Genomic DNA, 20,423 nt, shown 5'->3' on the forward strand with positions numbered 1-20,423 from the left:
AAATATAAATGCAAGAATAAAATACTAGTTAAAACAAAAAGTTTGTCTAGAGAATGTATATAAACGTTTAAACAGGTCAGTAAATTCACATATGTTGTAAACTACACACTATTACATTTCCACAACTGATGAATTTTAACAACAACTGGATACTGGAACCCAAGTTCGAAAGAAAGTTCACTGGAAAGGCAAAGGAAACAGGATATAGAACAACACAGGGAAAAACAGAAAAGAAAAGAGTGGTTGACTGAGATTAAGCCAGTAATAACACACTCCTCTCCAAACACAACAGAGAAAGGCTTGGCTGGGATGATCGAGTTACATATAATCACAATTAAAGAAAAAGCAAACACTAAAAAATAACTGTGCTGCAGTTTTGCTGAAACCACAAGGAAATGATATGTTCACAAGGTTTGTGGATGCTCAGGACTCGGCCGCATATAATAAACACATTGGGAGCTATGTAGAAAGTGGGATTCTGGGTCAAAGTGTTAAAAGTGAAGCAGTCACCATGGAAACCAATGGAATGTTCCTGGCATGGGCATAAGAACACAGGAAGTTTAAGAAAATCTAATACCCCTTAACAGAATGACGTACATCGATCCACATGAAAAAAAAATATCCCGGTCCACTCAAGGCAGACGGATGAGCACCCCAGGAACACCGGAGTGTGAGGGCACCGCCCGACAGGGAACCCATGGCGCGACCAAGATGGCCGCCACGTGGAACACCAAGCCCGGCGAACAGAACACTCCCTGGGAAGATCGATTTGAGGCCAGGTTTAAAGCCATCTGCCATAACTTCTGGCTCCGCATTGCCCAACGAGCAGCAGCTACAACCTGCCTGAACACTGGGTGGAAGCCTCCCCCTAAGAAGCGCCCCCGCGAACATCACACACGGAGTAGGAGACGACATGAGTCCGGGCCGCACCAAGGCACCGCACGTGGAGCCGCCACTGCTGTCCGCCCTCGGGGCCTACCTGGGAGGAAGGCCAACCGGAGACTATCTCCAAAGCACCAACCACAACGCCCGAAGCCTGACCGCCGCTGGCGGCGGCAGAACATCCGGGCTTCCAGAGGCACCCGAAAAAGGGGAGACACGGCCCCAAGAGGCAACCGAGTCTGTGGAACGAAGGTGCAGGCCTATCCAGCGCCCGGGGACCGGAGAGAAGCTTTTCCACAGAGGTACTATAACGCACGCAAGGGGTGGCCCACACCGCGAGGTTCCTACGCACTACGGAGCACCAAGCCTACGGAGGGCCGCATAGCCGAACGGCAGGAGACCAGGCACACGACGCATCCGAACCGTGTACCACTAGAGGGCACCGACATGCTCCCATCCACAGGCGTTGGTTAAAAGGGACACTGACACTAGCTCACCGAGCCCCCGTGGCTCCAGCGGTGAACAGCCGTTGCAGCAGAGCCGTCTGGCGGGACGAGACAAATACAGACTTAAGCGTAAATTAACCTATTTCTTCAATGCTCCAGCAAGTTGATTATGTCACTGTTTATATGTTATTAGTCTGCCGTTGCCATATCTGACTTAAAGTTATAATGCAGCCTGCTTCTTTGCATGATAGACACGTATAGGCATACTTATTTGATACCCACATGAAGAAACCTAGCAAACTGACCAGGATAACCAGGCAATGTATGTCCTACTATACCATCCGCCTTTCACTAGATGTGCTCAGTGGCTTTTCATGACACTTGCCTCTAATCTAATCTTATGTCTAAAACGCACTTCTAATCGCAACACCGAGCCTTAAACGTAATCCTCACACATGTTAACCTACAGGCTCACAGCGCTGTACACAGCCTGCCTTTTCAATCCCTACTGCCTTGCCTTACACAGCTATTTGGATAAAGCGACTTACTTCAACATACAACACAGCAACCCCACATGGGAAAAACTTAACACTACTGTATTCACTCTACCTACTCTAGTATGTTATGTTCCGCAAACAATGTTTACTAGCATGTTCTTCTCATAATAATGACATCTCTCTGAATCATATACTGACTAGCTACTTAGCTGATCTAGCAATGTTAAGCAACAGTTACCTTTAGTGTTACTTTAATTTTTATTTCACTAACCAAGCTTGTATCAATCTGTTTACATGACGTGTTTAAAAAAAACAAAAAATTTGGCAGTCTTTCTTAGAGAGGTATTGTTCACCATCTTGTTATCATATACTCGTGTTACCCCACAATGCCTCCTCTCTCTCTTCTGTACCCCATGACGCATATGCCATAATAAAAGAAAGATTTACAAAAAGAAGGGAAAGGGGAGGGTACTCACCAGTTCCCGGGCAGAGGTGTAGTGGTTGGGCAACGGGTGGTGGGTTTTCTGGCCGGGTCAGCAGTCATGCCTAACCAGATTTAAAAGGACGTGCAGCCCATAAACTGGTGTTTGTTAACAAATCTGTTTGCTCTCCCCCTGGTTACATAGCTTGGGATCAGCCACCAGCGAACACACACCTGTGGTGCCAGACGGTGATGAACGTATAGGATTTTCAGTTACTATTTTTATTCAGACTGGTGAAGCCAGCAAACCTGAACGTCTTGTCTATAACGGAGGAAAGCAAGAGGTTACGAAACTGCAACCCTGGTGTTTGATTCATTAAGAAACCTACGGCTGTGAAGAGCAAAATGAGACACGTTCAGGGTAATATTTGATATTTACTCTTAATTACGTCATGCAAATTAAGGATTAACAGTGCCAGCATATAACACAGCATTCCTGCTATTAAAATAACTATGCTCGTCCCCCTCAAAAAAATGCCTTCTTCCTGACAACGGGGTCTGAATGTTGGCAAATAAAACAAATTGTTACTATTTGGGATTTAAAGGGGAACGAGCTCTTCCATGATTTTGCATATTTTAATTATCGCTGTATTTGACAGATTTGTGAAGTGTTCAAAATAAAGTAAAAAAATAGCAATCCACACCTCTGAAGGCTGCGACCCCACACCTCCATCTTAGCTCCCTGTCAGTCATTGTTACAAGCTCTGCCTTTCACAGCTAGCAGTCAGCATGGAGAGAGCGTACAGGGACGATGAGAAATGAAACAAACAGTTTTTAATTTCTCCTCATTTGCAATTTTTGCCCTGACGTTGCCTTGTGTGGACTGGTTTATGATGTCATTTGCTAAAGCTTTTAAATACATCTGAACAAAAACAGAGCTTCGCATGGAAAATAGAACAAAATATATTAGCGATTTTCAGTATTTTATTCAATGTGTAAATTCCAGCAACGTGACAGTATGCCTTTAAGGCGTGTCTGTGGAGCTCCTCATTTTAGAGCGTGACATCACTTCTAACACAGCCCAGATTTCCACCATCGGCAGGATACATTGTCTCATTACAAATCTTTACCACTGGCTGTTTAACAGCAACTTAACAGGTCATTATTCTATGAAGTATTCTGCGTATTTACACAAGCAGTCATCTATACAAAAACACTCCTTGCTGTCCAAGATCACTTTGAGGCACAGCAGCCATATAATGTAGGATACAGCACCTGTGGCCAATTGCCCAATCCCAATCTAGACAAAAGCCTGAACCGTGGATGGATGCAAAAAAAATAAATGTAAAGAAATAACAAAAAAAACACATTATGACTGGTTTCAATAAACACTTTTTGGAGAGTGTGTAAACACAAGGACAATTATGTGCTTTGGTGTGATAAAAGCAGAAATCACACTGCCTTTGATAGTTTAACATCAACATTTTACAGTATACGTTTTATTTATATCATAATTTTTCACTTTCCAGGTCTGGTTTAACCCCAGGTGACCCAATGAGCTAAGATTTTCCTTTAGGATATGTTTAGCAAGCAAAACCGCCCTTTACAGTATAGTATTTGTACTGCAGATGTATTCCAGAGCTCCACGGCATTAAAACGCACAGTAGTGTGTTGGTGTAGGAGTATATTAGAGTTCTAGGGCAATAAAACTCACAGTATGTGCTGGGTGTTTGAATGTATCAAAGAGCTCCAGATCAACAAACTTCTAGTAATGAGTGTGGAGCGTAGGACAGTGCTCAACTGCCGTAAAACTTGCATTAACGTGCGATGGACAGTATGAGTATTACAGAGCCCGACAGCAATAAAACTCACAGTAATGTTCTGTGTATGGATGTATTACAAAACACAAGTGCTTAAACCACAGTGAATAGGATCATATATTTGGGTGAGATTCTCAAAAAATTAATTCTAACTAATAAAATAGTGCAGGATTGTGTGTCATACACGTGCATCATTCTGGTGGGCTTACGGCGCAAAGACAACTATAAGATTGTACGCATTCCTCACTGCAGGGACTGAATCACCAGATAACGCCGTGCCCAAGGATAGCAAATGGTGGTGTCCCTTGAACAGAGATTCAAAGCTACATTCTAGCATTAAAGAAAACGCGGGAGGTTCTGTTTGGCGTCTCAGACAAGCCTGTGGAGTTTCTGAAAATCCGTATTTGAAGAAACACTCCAAGAACCATAACCACTGCAATACACTGTATACATGGATAGGCCAATACATTTTATGTCAAAAAGTCCATGTTTCTCACAGTTTAATAAAACCACCAATTGATTCAAATATCTTCCTAGATTGTTTTAAAAATTGCATATTCCAATTCACTAAAATATATAAAAATAAGCTAATGTAATGGATTTTATTAACCTATATTATGCATAACACTCTGGGAAAATATTGCCATCAATGAGTTTTGTAGACCTCATAATAAAACAAATGAAATCGAAGATACCCAGATAGTAGTTATTAGAGCTGCAGTCATAAAAATGGCATTAAGTGTTACCCAAGACGTGTAACTTCCATTAACCTTGGGCACACAGGAACACTTATATCACAGTACTACCAGAGACCAGTTCCATCTGACTGCAAAACAGCGATCCCTGCATTAGTACCCATCCAGTATGGGAAGGAATAATGATGTTACCACCTGCCAGTACGGAACAATTAAACCTTAATCGGTCCGGTGAATTAACGGGCGGATCATGTAACATTTAGAACTTTCCTCGTCAGATTTTTGGAAATTAACCCCACCTGTGACACTGAATGTCACCACAAGGCTACAAAGCTGTATACAATATGTAGAAAGTCCCAAATGCTGACCAATAAGCAGATACATTCCATTTGTTTCTAAGGTGATGAGTGCTCCTCTGAAAATTCTCATTGTAAAGACTCACGTATGCCAGCAATGAACATGGTCAGGAGAACACTGAGACTGGACTGGCACAAGCAGTAACTATGATTATTTAAAGAATACAGATCATGTAATATCATTTATTTATTTAAAACATGAGAAGGACAAAAAAAAATATTAGAATATTGAAGCTGAATAATATGATAAATACTACCCAAGAGGGACACTCTAGACCAGTGGTGTCCAAAAGGTAGATCCCCAGATATAAAATGCCTTCAGAATGACAAAGCATCATGGAAGCTGTAGTTGTAAACCATCCGGTTATCTACCTTTTGTGCACCCCTGGTCTAGACACTATAAGCAATCTTGGTAAAAATAGGTTATAGTGCCAAACCATTTTCAAGCAGTTTAACACTGAATCAGGGTTCCTGACCACTCACAGAAGGCATGACTAACACAGAGATTACACATTTCCTTAGTCATACCAACTCATACCGGCAATGTGCCACTGTGACTGGCCAGGTGCCAGTTGCCCATAACAGCCACCCATAGCTACTTGGGCCAATAAAGCCTCATTAGTCTAAGCAGCACACAGGGGACTGGCTGCCAGGAACTTTCATTTAGCATTAAACAATTAAAAAATGGTTCAACACTATACCAGGAGAATGTTGCCAGGAGACTCGAGACACTTGCAACACTTCAACAAGATGGAGAGGACAGGGTCTAGAGAGAGTTCCTTAAATAATATTTCCCAGTCTTCGGAATTCGGGTACTAAACACTACAATGCACTACAATGGTAAAAACACAAATCTGGAATAGAACTCATTGCATGGCTTTTCCGTAAAGCATCAGACCTGTGCCTTGAGATATTATTGCTCTGTAGGTCTGCCTCTATTTTAAACCTTTTCCAGGGATCCCTCCCACATATCACCTCATGGTCCAGTCTACATGCAAAGTGTAAAGTGAGAAACTCGGGAAATGAAACATTGTAAGAAAGTGTAAAACCCCATTGTTAACCATACAAATTTTTCTGCATTTTTCTATGTAAAGGACCCTGCAACAACCTCTCACTTCAGATTCTGGCATCAGCCTGACAGCAAATAGAAGTCCTACTCACACTGTGACTAACATTGGCTACCGAGTTTATAGTTGCTTATTGGCTAGCTGGAAAATCCCATCATTTTGTGCTGTTTTTACATCAAAATATATCCCTGCCAAACCACAAAGATCTGTCTCTAGAATTCTATTACTATAGTACAGCGCTGCTGTATATGTTGGCGCTACATAAATTATATCCAGGTTTTACAATAGCAAAACCAATAAACCTGCAAACAGAAGAAAGTCCCATGTACCCTCCCCATCCCCAGCCACAGGGGTTTCCCAGATTGGCTCTTGCCTTGTCATCCAGTGTAATCCTTAGTAATTGGCTCTGACATCTATTGTGAGAATAAATCATCTCAGCATTTCGCCTCTGATTGGAGATTGGCCAACATGCATTGCGACCTCAGGTTAATAGTTACACATTTCAAGTGCATGCCAAAAAAATAAATAATATTATTCATATTTAATTTAATACTCTGAATATAAATCAAATCAGCTGTACTTAAGATGGGTCAGCCTGTTTCAATGGGACAGAGACTGGTGATTTACATGAGTAGAGCCACCTTTTTGAAGATAAAAAAAAAAAAAAAAAAAAGAATTGTACAAATAAAATGCACGATACAGACTGTCTGTATAACAAATGGTGTCCATTTAAAAAATGGCAAAGCTACTTTATGTGCCTACCTTCAAGAGACACCATAGTCACCAGAACCACTACAGCTTAGTGTAGTGGTTCTGGGACATATTATCTGGAGCTGCATGCATTCATGCTGCCTTTACAGAGACTGGCACAGTTATGTGCTGCGCATGCTTTCCTATGGGGATTGGCTAAAATCATCAAGATTGATGATCCCAGGCAGGGAGGCAGGGTAGCCAGACTGAGGCAGGCGCAGCAGGGGCCACAAGGCAAGTAAAACTTTTTTTAAAATCTTAATTATAATGGGTGGGCAGCATCTAAATAGTAAGGCGATTTCTATAGCGTAAGCATTACAAACATGTGTTGCTCATGCTATAGTGTTCCTTTAAATATCAAAATGTTGATAGCAGTATAAATCCAGTGTTATCTGCGGTGGAAGAATGCAGTGCACATAAATAATTGCAGGTGAAAAAGAAAACCAATCATTCCATAATAAAGCACATGACTGTAGTAAAAACAGGTTATTTAAGTAGTTCACTCAGCAATGTGCTCTACTATGCTTGCAACCAAAATTAGTTTACTGCTAGCCTGGTGTAATAACATAAAAAATATAAAATACCTGAATTAATGAGAAACATGGTAGAACGAAGCTGCGCGGGGTCTCTGGGCTTGTGGTGGAGATGGAAGCGTGTGTCTCTGCAGTGACATCTATAACAAAGCCACACCACGAGTTTATGGTGGTCAGAGTACTAAAATCCAGCCTTTTTTCATCGTTCGTGCAGGGGCCCCTTCCTTTTTGCTACTGTACCTCTGTCTTTCTCAGATCAACATGCTGTAATATAAAGCAATACTACGTATGACTGGTCACTTCCAACAAGCTATACTGCAGCACCTTTTATACATTAAATAATCCAGAGCGGAACCATCTGAGCTCAATAGTGGGACCCATCAGGTCCAATTCCACAGGGACCAGATAAAAAAACATGAATTTCTATTGAATCAACCATGAGGAGGCCACATCCATGGGGTAATGAATTTAGGGTTCACACCCCCACTCACCCCTTTCTAAAAAACAAACAAAAAAACATCAGGAAGTAGAATAATTTGGGGAGGAGAGAGCAGTTTAACAGGTTTCAAAAATTACATTTAGTTTTTCGGGTTTTTTTTTTAAATCTTAAAGTAAGGAACTAGGATTGAAAATAGAATACGTTTTCTTTTATATATAGATATATAAATAAATTTTAAAAAGCCAAACACAGCTTGAAGCTTTAACAGAAATGACTGCAGAGGGGCAGAGAAAGGTCACTCTCACCAACATCCTGTTTATTATGCCGCTAACAATGCTAAGGGTTATACAAACTAAGATATAACATACAGCTGCCCCGGGGAATAATTTCCCATGTTACTATAAGGAAGGGTGGCGTAAGGGAATCTGCTCGGTGGTGGTGGTGGTGTGGGGGGAGGATGTATAATTTTATAGCAAGACAGGAGGCTTCATATTTGCTTATCTTTCTTTACTGTAACTCCCAGCAGCAAAGAAACAGTCAGTGAAAAGTTTAACCAATCAGAATGTATATCAGTATATATATTGTCAGCAGGCTCCTCCCAAATCCTCTTTCATTGCGGCTTAGCCTCCCAGGTGAGTCTATTCTAATTATAGTCGCCTTCAATTGGTATACAATATTCATTTTTGGGATGTGTGTTTTATTTACTAGGTGACTCACTTTTATTTAGTAATTTGTGGTGATTCTGTCCCTAGCAACCTTCTAGCTATTTCTACTAAGCTGTTACCGTTTTACCACAGCACTTCCATTTAGTGCTGCATCTTCTAGGTCACCCGTCCGCACTTCAGAGCCGCGATTCCGATCGCGGCCCGCTGACACCTCCTCCCGCGGACGGCCCTCTGGTACTCCCTCTCTAAGTACCTGCATATTTAGTTTCTAACGCATCATCACAAGACACGTCCCAACTTTCACCGATCCACGGCCAATTGCCAGTTTTGCGCGCTTTACCGGTGCATTCATGTGGAGTACCCGTAGTATTGATTTCAGCTGCTCGATCAGCTCCCCTCCGGTGGTACTTGATCATCACTTAAAGGGACACTCCAGGCACCCAGACCACTTCTGCCTATTGGAGTGGTCTGGGTGCCAACTCCCACTGCCCTTAACCCTGCAACTGTAATTATAGCAGTTTTCATAAACTGCAATAATTACCTTGCAGGGTTAACTCCTCCTCTAGTGGCTGTCTGCTAGAGCTATAGCGTCGCAGGACGTCCTCACGCTGTGTGAGGACCTCCATCGTCGCTCAATACCCCATAGGAAAGATCTAATGCGCATGCGCCTCCAGTGTCGCTCAATTCCCTCCTATGGAGAGATCTAATGCGCATGCGGTCTCCTCAGCCGGCGGGCGGGATCAGTCTCCCTTGCCAGCTGATGTGATGAAGGGGAGGAGCGGCGGCGACCCGAAACCACTGCCGAGGGTCATCGGCAGGGGTCTCAGATAAGTCACCGGGATGGGTGGTGGGAGGGAGAAGGGACCTGCAGTGCCAGGAAAATGGATTGTTTTCCTAGCACTGGAGAGTCCCTTTGAGTACATTTGTTTTCTCACTGTACACCAAAATTAGTAGATAATAGGGGAAATAGATACTTATACACAGAACCCTTTTCTTTATTGCAGATCTAAACATTTACAAATCCTGGGCTTTTAAGAGGGTGATCCCCTCTAGTATCATTCCTAAGGGTGATTTTGATCCTGGACAATTTTTTCCTTTTCTACTCGGTGAACCACAGTTTCAATTGTGCCCAATCAACACTTTACAAAGTTCAAGTTCAAGTGACTGAACCAAACTGCTATATTATTAGCTGATGTATATGGTTTATATAAAAAAGATAAAACAAAAATTACAGTGGTGACCCCACTATTATCACTGCAGTTGACAATATGTCTGACTTACCAGAACCAAAAATCTCGGCTGAACTCAAGGCATGGCTAAACAACGCCATCACTGAGTCTATACCCAAAGCCATAGCGGCTTTTTGAGAACAGACCGTTCCAGCCCAAACAGTCACTATTACACAGCTGTCAGACTGATGATTCTAAAGGTTCAGACCAAGATGAAGCCCCCCCCAACCTCCTCCCCCCCCGCAAACGCCCCTGGAAGGGTTATTGTGCTGCCGCCGGTAAAGGCAAAGCACTGGCCAAAGCAGCGAGATCTCGCCAAAAATTTAAGGAGCCTAACCCCCAAAACAACTTAGACCCATTAGAGGGTTCAACGGCCATCTACCACCTCCAAGTGGTGGATGAATATTGTGCGGGGTACTCTGATTAGTACCTCCCACCTCAGGGTTTCACGTGATCATTCCCTTTCTGAATTTGTCAATGAGTCTTTTCTCCCATCTCACGATGAAACCCAATTAGATCACTCAGATGATGTCCTATTGGATGCCAATGGCTGCCCTTTATTTGACCCTAGATGTATCAGGCACCCTCGATCTGCCGAGTGGACGCCACCAGACCACTTCGCTAAGTTCTGTAGGATGTGGCTCCGTAGACCTTTAGAAAAGTAAGAGCCAAACTAAGGGCAGAATGCCCACGTCCTATTATACCAGACAATGTGGCCATTACACCTGAGTTTGACCCCTTTACTGGTTATTTTAACAAATCAGACAAAGACCCCCATAAAAGCTTGGAACAAGGCTTAAAGGCCTCTCAGGATAAATTGATGGATATTGCGGGTCCACTTATCCAGATTTTTATTATTGCCGATGAGGCTTTGGCAGGGGGCACTTTCAACGCACACATGGTGCGAGAATGGGTACAGAGGGCACCATGCCTTTTAGGCAATGTCAACTTCGCCATCTCAACTGAACGGCGGAAGGCCGTATAGTTTAAAACTGATGCCAAGCTTCCCAAATTGGGCACTAAAGAACTTGGTCCTGAGGCTCAAAGAGTTTTATTTGGAGACAAATTTATTAAGGAACGAAGTAAATAAGTCGCTGTGTTTACAATGCTTACTAAAGCGCAGTCTTCCATCCGCAAGGTATTTAGGACCCAACGTTTTTCTGGGAGAGCTGGTCACTGCAGAGGCCGAGCGACTGTCAGAGCTGCCTTCACAGGCTACAGGCCTCAACACTCGGATACTTAGAACTCGGCAATACCCGTTTCCACCACAAACAGTTCTTCCCCTCTTGAGGATCTATTAGAGGAGGTGGATCTTCGTGGTCGCACTACTACAGACCCGCTTAGGGGGGTCTGCCTTGACGTTGGCAGGCGGGCATTCCCTCCAATGGCCATTGGAGCAACTAAATGACCTCCATTTGTCTAAATATACATAGGGATTAAGGAGAAAGCGCAGGTAACATTTTCTTTTCTTTGGTTTTTACTATATATTGGGGCTGATGTGTATTGTAGTCGTTGCTGCTGGCCCAGCAGTAATGGGACTAAGCGCAGGACTTCTATTTTTGTATTTGTATTTACTTTGTATCACACAGCCTGTTTACAATGCTGCTGCCCATCCCATGTGTTCCCTATTAAGGGTTAATAAGTATAGGGGTGTATATAAAAAATACCCCTTTCTGTCTCATTAGAGATATCTTTGCCAGAAGCTCAAGGAAGCAGGCTGAAGGGTCAGTGTTAGGACCCGCTTAGGGGGGTCTGCCTTGACGTTGGCAGGCGGGCATTCCCTCCAATGGCCATTGGAGCAACTAAATGACCTCCATTTGTCTAAATATACATAGGGATTAAGGAGAAAGCGCAGGTAACATTTTCTTTTCTTTGTTTTTTACTATATATTGGGGCTGATGTGTATTGTAGTCGTTGCTGCTGGCCCAGCAGGAATGGGACTAAGCGCAGGACTTCTCTTTTTGTATTTGATAATATATATATGCTGATATACATTCTGATTGGTTAAACTTTTCACTGATTCTCAACAGTTTCTTTGCTGCTGGGAGTTACAGTAAAGGAAGATAAGCAAATATTCGTCTCCTGTCTTTAATAAAATTTAGATTATTCGGTCACTAAATTAGAATTATCCCGAATTATTCCTTGACCCAAAGGCAGAAGGACTAAATTAAAATAATAGCTTGTGTTCTGCTAGACACAGGATCTCATTTAAATACATACACACGTGTTTAGGATATAACACCTGACTGGTTCTACAATTTATAGAAAAATTTCCTCTAACAGAGGTTATATGTCAACCAGGATTTTCCCAACTCTGGCCTTCCAGATGTTCCTGAACTACAATCCCCATGATTCCTTGGCTAACTATAGCATTCAAAAAATCATGGGAGCTGTAGTTTAGCAACATCTAGAGCGAGGGCCAGAGTTTAGAGAACCCTGCGCTAAACCATAGGACAAAACAACAAGGGGTGTACGTTCAAGTAGACAATTATCTGTAGATAAGCCACTCATGCCTGTCTAACAGTCTTCCGTGGCACTTGGCCCAACATGATCTTAAAACGGAACCTGGCCATCACTAAGGCTGTCCAATGGATGTAGACCTTTCATGGTAGGGAAACCAAATTTAAAAGTATGTTCATTCACAGGAAGTAGAACACATACAATTTTGCTTGTATCCAATTTGAAACCATACAAAAGATACTTGTAGAACTAATTTTAATAATTACTAAAGTTGCAACTATCTACCTTCTCCATCAAATATGTATTTTTTCCCACAGAAATACAATTTTTTAAAAAATATTTAAAGAATTTAATTAAAAAAAACACAATGGCAGGTTTCTTTGCTACAGAATTATTGGTGGAGCATAGTCAGTGACTAAGTGAGCGATGGCTAGACTTGACATCCCAGATGTTTGTATGAGTATCATGGGACATTCAGAGCAAAAACATCTGGAGTGCCATCTTTAGCCTAGTGTCTAAAGTGCCATACCAATCTGTTCTTCTAAAATACCACCCTAACATGGAATAACTGGCTCACTGAGTGCAGCTCTACAGAACAGACTAGGCTTATGGAAATTAAGATTTAAGGGGTTAGCAGTAATGAGTGCACAGTGTATAGAAATACTGCAAATCTCAGTGACCCATAAACATCAGTTTGATTGGGGAATTATAGAAATGGAATATTCAAAGACTATGTATGAAATCTTGTGATAAATAGAGAATCCGGGTTGCTTGACGGAAGAGGGTACTGAATTTTAGAAATTACTTAAATGTTGCTTGATTGCACCACTTGCTTAATAGTTTTAAAAATATTGTGGCATGGTAAAATATAAACATGTCTAAATTACAACCCAGAGGACTATTTTAATATTGTACATCAGTGATGATCTCTAATCTTGGCTTTCATTTCTACAACTTTTTATTTTTAAACAGATGCCAACAGTCCTAAGGTGGCTAGAGCAGTCTCTAACAGGGTCCATGGTTTGCATTTCCATCTGATTAATTGTAGCTGTAAATGGGTTTGTCAATATGTACATTACATGCGGTAAGGAAGGGAGGCGGTCAATGCCACCCTTAAAAAATATAGCTGTGGTGTAATGTCATCCAACAACACAGCCCTGGGTCTTTCTACCATAGTGGTATATTAATTGGCAAGTATAGAGCTTGTAGCCATTTAAACTCTCATTTAATATTTAACAGAGGAAATGAATGAAATGTCAGATAAGACACTAAGGATCAACATCCATAGATCGACAATGATGTAATTTGTAGGCTAGGCTTGAAAGCTTGCTGAGTATATTGGGAAATAGCATTAGGCATCACAGTTTTACTACAGTTTAAAACTTATAAAGTCCATGACAACTACTGCATTAGTCAAATATTTTAAATAGACAAATAAAACACAAGCCAAGTTTACAAAGCACTAAAAGGCACCAGCTTTAAAAAATAAATGTAAAAAAAAAAATGAATAAAAAAAAACCACACAGGATGGGTAAGCAGATAGTAATTCATTGACAAATTTCTGTGGGAACCAATTACACTTTGTGATATAAATACCAATTATTAAAAAAAATTTTTAAAAAATAACTGAAAAAGAAAATGGTTTTACTACCCACGCATTTTCTGAACAGAGAATGCCTAAAGGGATTAATGTGTACAAACCAGCACATGTAAACGGTCTCTATGACAACAACAAAATGGTTGCTGCATTCTGTGTATAGCTGAGAGAAAGCAAGTGTATCTGAATTCCGCAAACATTATTTGTTTGTCAATTAGATGCTGCTGTTCTAATTGGAGTTTTACAATGAAAGGAATAAACAAACATTAGTCTGATGGTAAAACAAAACCGGGGCATTGAATCCGGTTACATGCAATCACTGCCGATTTCAAAAATAAATACAATAATATATAGATTTTAAATTGCAGCATGGGGACACGTGTCAATATTACTATTAAACATGCGTCTGTGTGTACAGCAACTGAGTTGTTGCCAAACTTATATGCAAAGGGAAATTCATGTAGCAAACATGTTAACCTTTAATTTTGCTAGATACCTTTTCCCCACTGATGAAACTGAAAGAATGACTGATGAGCTCAGTCAATTCCAGTTTCCTCAGATATCACAGCAGAAGGTGAATATTTTAGGAGTTCACTGCAGAGAATGATAGTCAGAGATGGCTTTTCTTATGATGCAGTAGAAATTGTGGTAAGTTATGTTATCACCGACATATTCTGCAGTGCTTTACAATTAAAGAAGGGGGATAATAGAGGTAAAGAAGGCCCTGCTCAAACACGTTTACAATCTATGAGGATTAGAAGTAGGCAGAAACATTGTTTGAGTCTGTCCCAGGGACTGGGATTTGAACTCGAGTTTCCCCACTTCTAAGGCCATGACTTTATCACTGCCCTAACCAGCTAATATAGCTACACTGTAGGCTTAAAGAAACACTCCATGCACCACAACAATTTAAAGGGATTCTCTAGTGCCAGGAAAACAAACCCGTTTTCCTGGCACTGTAGAATCTTAGAGTGCCCCCCCCATCCCATTTCACCGAAATTAAAACCCCTTCAGACACTTACTTGAATTCCCTCGGCGCTTGGTCCGGCTCTGCCCAAGTTCCTCCCCCGCCATCTGCCGGCAGAGGAGACCTAAAGCGCATGCGCGGCAATGGCCACGCGCGCATTAGGCCTCCTCATGGGAAAGCATTATTCAGTGCTTTCCTATGGGGATTCCGGCTACGCTGAAGGTCCTCGTGCATAGCGTGAGGACGTCCAGCGTCGTTTAGACAACCAAAAAAGTCATCTAAGAAGCCAGAAGTCCCTCTAGCGGCAGTCTGGTAGACAGCCACTAGAGGAGGACTTAACCCTGCAAGGAAATTATTGCAGTCTCTAAAAACTGAAATAATTACACTTGCAGGGTTAAGGGTGATGGGAGTTGGCAGCCAGACCACTTCAATGGGCAGAAGTGGTCTAGGGGCCTACAGTGTCCCTTTAGGGGGTTGATTTGAAATGATGAAATAGCCAACATAATGGTTTTACACTTTGTTCAATGTGGTTTAAAGTCAATATGAAGTATTAAAATGTAGTATGAAGAGATGGGATTGCTGACAAATGTAATATTACTTTGTATAATTTATTTTATATTTATCTTGATTTTTTTTTTTTTTGCGTTGGTGTTGAAAGTTAGCACTTGAGTTATTTTTTTTTGTAATGGAACTCTAGTTTCCTACATCTCACTGGGGAACCTTTAGGGTGTAACACCTCCTGTTTCATTATTACATGTGAGAGGGGCATGTCTGATTTAATGAAAGTCCCTGGTGGACAACCAAAATGTCTTTTGTGGCTAAAAAAAAAAATGTTTTTTTTTTTGCATAAACGTCCTGTAAGTGCTGGCTATATTGTTGCGATTTCATATTACACACACAAATACATATAATGAGCTGCGCGTCATGTTTGATAGTAAAGGTACCTGTGAGAAAGGGAGTGGATAGACATGTATCAGTAGTTTAGTATGCATAGTACTAGATCAACTGAGCCCTGAGCATCTGGCAGTGGCGATAGAAAACGTGATACAGTCAAACCAGGGAAATCCTGCTATATTAAGAACAGTTAGGGAATACAAGAGGTGAAACCCGACCCTAAGCTAAACCCAGCCTAACCAAGATCTTCAATCAGCACTGACCCTTTTTAGCATTTCATAAATGATATCTTAGCTGACAAACGGCAGTGTTATTTGTACAAGCCCTCTTCTAGTAGCCGTCACACATCCACGTCCGGTACTTCTCCCATCAGGACCTTCATGCTCTTTGTCAAACACAGCATGATCACGTTGAACACATTAAATGCTTCGCATATAGAAGCAATGGATTGAGGATCTGTGATAATCTTTTGGTAAGAGCATTTGCTGTGAGGAGACTGGAGTACAGTTCAATTTTACTTTTATTAACCCCCCCCCCCCCCCCCCCCCAATTTTTAGGGGGCTGCCCTCAATCTAAACACTGAAGGATATAAACATTTTTAACAGAGTGTTAAAGAGTAACATACATATTAATTATGCGGTTTTGTTCTCCATAAAATAATTTGCATTTGTATCTAATACAACAATGTATAATTTAATGCAAATTAAAATGCAAAGGCACAACAACCCTGCATGCAGAAGAGTATCTTTATGCCCCACTGCATGCCTTATTCCAGAAAAACGTTGATCGCTATATTGGGTACACCTAAGCTTGACGTGAGCAACGTGTAGGTTAGGTTACACTTTGTTATGCTGAGTGGGGATTTTTAAAGCTTTTTTTATATTAGTTTTGCTCCATAATTCCATCCTACCGGCCCCTAAATTCCACCCTGGAGGGTTTCACTTTTTGCTGTTCTATGAGGTCACGACTTTCAGTGTGAGAGCTGTAGTTTACCGGTTATCTTCCTGCAATATTCCCTTTCTGGTTTGGTGACTCACTGCATTAGCAGCACAATATCTAAGCACGCAGGAAATACAGAAACGCCAAATGTGAGTTTCTGTTTTACTTTTTTTTTTTTTTTTAAACTATGTTTATTTTTTGTTTTTGTTTTACTTTAGTCTGCATAAGCCATTCTATATAGGTAAACCCCAGCTTGGAATCTTTTTTTTTTTTTTTTTTTTTTTTTTTTAATTCTTTATTTGTTGCAAGGCAAGGCACCAAAAAGCATAACAGTAGTGAAATACAATACAAATGTACATCAATATAAGGGCATGTCGTAATGATATGGTACTTAAATAAGCAAGTAGTCGAAGGAACGGTCAACTGCAGGAAAGTCCATCAAACATCTTGTTACAATAGTGAGTGCCTTTATGCTTGGAATCTTTTTAACCCCTTAAGGACACATGACGTGTGAAATGTCCTGATTCCCTTTTATTCCAGAAGTCTGTTCCTTAAGGGGTTAAAGTGCTGCAATGAAGCACCGACACACACAATTAAAGAGGAAAGAGATAGTTTGTGCTACCTTGCAATTCTAATTTTTAAAGCAAATTATGGTTTGTGCACTCAAGGCTTAAAATCAACAGTAGGAAGTACATCAGCAGCAATGTTTTAATCCCAAAGGTCCTTATCAAGCTTGATAAGACCCTGAGGTTTGAAATGTTGCTGCTGCTGATTTTAGGAGAGTGCCTGAGCCATCGTTTGAGGTTTGGCCTACAAGGGAGTGCAGGGTCCCTCCACTTTATCTACCTTGAAATTCTAGGGCTATAAAATAGAAAGCTGTGAGCAGGCCAATATCAATTTCGCACAGTGGTACTGCCTGACATCAGCCCATATCTACACATTTCTATAAATCAAGCCAGCAGGACACACAAAACAGATTGCCCTACATGAAAATCTACACTGGTAAGACAAATTGAAGCTATAGGTAGCCTACTTTTCTGGCAAGGTGCCCAGAACAACAATGCAACAAAATCTGCACCAACTTTCACTACTCCAGGGTGGGTTTGCTTTTGTATTTTACACTTTATACCATGGAAAGCCCCAAATATTTACCTGATTTGATGAATAAATGGTTTTAAGGATTAGATTAGAAGGGGAGAGAACGAGAACAAGAAATCTGCAGTTTTTCCAAGCTTTTTTTTTTTAAAAAAGATAAAACACCAATGAAAATAATGCATAATTAAATGCATGGATGTTTTCATGGGGGTAGATATAGGGTATATCTACTAAACAGTGCTTTTTGTTTATTTTGTGTTTGGGCAGTGGAGTGTCCCTTTAAAGATCACTGCTTAAGAATCCGTTGTACATTCTTTCAGGGCATCAGATCACAAACATGCAAATATATATATATATATATATATATATATATATATATATATATATATATATATATATATATATATATATATATATATATATATATATATATATATATATATATAATAATAAAGTTATAAAACCAAACCACATTCAGGGATAATCTAAAAAGTCAACAATGTTTTCTTTCCTCTCTGTATACAAACACCATCCCTTTTTGCAATTCCATTTTTGCACAGGATTACCAGCCAGGTAGATAAGGATAGAGGTGGTCTTCGTTTTGCGACGGCTCGCACTTAAAACCAGCTCTCTCGCAGGGTGGTAAGTGGAAGCTGTCGTGGGAATTAGAGGGATTTCCCTGATCTGCTGCGTTCGTCTATGTTCGGGGAAATGTCCCTGAACACAGACATGCGCACCAGAGAAGGGAATCCCTTTAATCCATGTTCGGGGAAATGTCCCTGAACACAGACATGCGCACCAGAGAAGGGAATCCCTTTAATCCATGTTCGGGGAAATGTCCCTGAACACAGACATGCGCACCAGAGAAGTGAATCCCTTTAATCCATGTTCGGGGAAATTTCCCCTGAACATAGACAAGCGCACCAGACCAGAGAATCCCTAAACTCCTCACTTAACGACCAATTCGTTCTACGACCGGGTCGTAGGAACTGAACCAGGTCGGTAAGTGAGTACCTGTACAAGGCTTTGTGCAAAATTAGTAGTTCTAAGTCATGATGGCGTATTCATTTCACTCACAGGAGTGTTCAGTTTATAACTCATCATGCTGAAAGTTCCAAAACCACAACAACAAGCCATATTAGATGCATCTTTTTTAGAAAAAAAAATGTAATTGTACAAACATCACACGAGGAGATTTTTTTTCAATTCAAATTACTTTTCATGTTTCAGAAAAACCTGTCATTTCGTCCTCAATGTTGATATTCAACTCACTAGCAGCTCTCCATTTTATACAGTTTTTATTTTAAAAAATATGTATATCAATACTTTACCAATATGCATTTACAGGAAGTTAGTGTGGTTGGCTATATAGCTTGCAAGGGGAATATTTTTCTATGGCATAGTGCATAGGGTATTATGGATCTAAAATGGATCTCCGATTTTAAACTGAAAGGCTATGTTTTACAGGCAGTAAGGATAAACCATTTCTTCTTCTGTACTTCTGGGCTTTCGGTACCGCCATAGTTTTGTGCAGATAAGCAAAAACAAACAGAAGATATGAGACCATGGACAATGGGTAAAAACATTTTAGCTTGCCCTTCGGTTAGTCTCCACTGAGTCTTTGTTCTCAAGTGTCATTACAGGGATGTTTCAGATCCCCGCAGGTTTCCACTACAAGAGATACGGCAACCGTGGATGATCGTTTCGGCATAATGAGGCCCTAATCAGTAAGGTGTAGCATATACCGCCCTAGGAACTGTGAGCACGGAGATCACGTCTGGATTACCATTTTAACTATGGGAGATCCTAAGCAAATGGACTTGTGCAAAAACAAACAGGAGATATGAAAACGTGAAGATACCCTGTGTGCCCAGCCTCAAGCGTAGTACAAGGAGTCATCGAAAATGTGGACTTTACATCAGGCCAGGCTGTGCCATAAAATCCTTTCATTTGATGCAAATCCAAATAAAATATGCTAGGAAGCTATGCGTGAAGTAATTTCGTTGTTTGTAAAATGGTTCTGAACGCTTGCAATATATGTGCTCACAGTATATAAAAATTTTGGACAGATAAACACAAGAGAACTTCCTCATTTGGACATATCCAGCAGAGGGGGTTAACCAACAGCTTAGATTGTGTGCATTTCCCTCCAAAATGGCTATTCCTCCTCAACCTTTATTACTGGAACATTTACAATTAAAATGTACCGCAAACAAGGCTGAACACGAAGATTCTGCTACAAATGAACAGAAATGTAAAAAACATCTATATAATTTTTTTTAAATAATCTGATACCTTGACACGCCCCTTTAGATCAGGAATTCAGTTGTTCTGACATTTTATAATAAAAACAAAAACAAAACACCAAACTACAGGTAAATACATACATCTAGGTTATTACAAATAAAACCAAACAAAACCACAATGAAGAAGATTGAGTCAAGTGAAAACAACTGCAAATTGTAGGACCACGTCTGTGCCTGACAGGAAGCCAACCTTGAACGGATAACATCCTGGGACATGTCTACCAATAGATGGTGATGACTGAAACATAGAAACATTGTCACAATAAATAAAAAGAATAAGTGGGCCAGTGAGGATTCTTCATTTTGATATCTCGTACTAATTCCGAAGCTCACTGCTCATACAAATACCGCACATTTTCTTTATA

The 20,423-nt window shown here is 40.8% G+C and overlaps 1 protein-coding gene across 10 annotated transcripts in view; it reads right to left on the reverse strand.

Moving 5' to 3' along the window:
- The window catches only part of CTBP1 (C-terminal binding protein 1), a 583,387-nt gene that overhangs the window by 70,216 nt on the left and 492,748 nt on the right, over window positions 1-20,423 (reverse strand). For 3 of the 10 annotated variants that reach the window (XM_063457656.1, XM_063457655.1, XM_063457654.1), the window contains exon 2: window positions 7,519-7,731. The exons of the other annotated variants lie outside the window; for them this stretch is intronic. In XM_063457656.1, the coding sequence (XP_063313726.1) occupies window positions 7,519-7,537 (19 nt within the window). In that variant the 5' untranslated portion in view covers window positions 7,538-7,731. The remainder of the gene's footprint in view (window positions 1-7,518; window positions 7,732-20,423) is intronic. 10 annotated transcript variants of the gene reach the window in all.

Source organism: Pelobates fuscus, chromosome 6 (assembly GCF_036172605.1).
Source record: "Pelobates fuscus isolate aPelFus1 chromosome 6, aPelFus1.pri, whole genome shotgun sequence".
Classification (NCBI taxonomy): domain Eukaryota; kingdom Metazoa; phylum Chordata; class Amphibia; order Anura; family Pelobatidae; genus Pelobates; species Pelobates fuscus.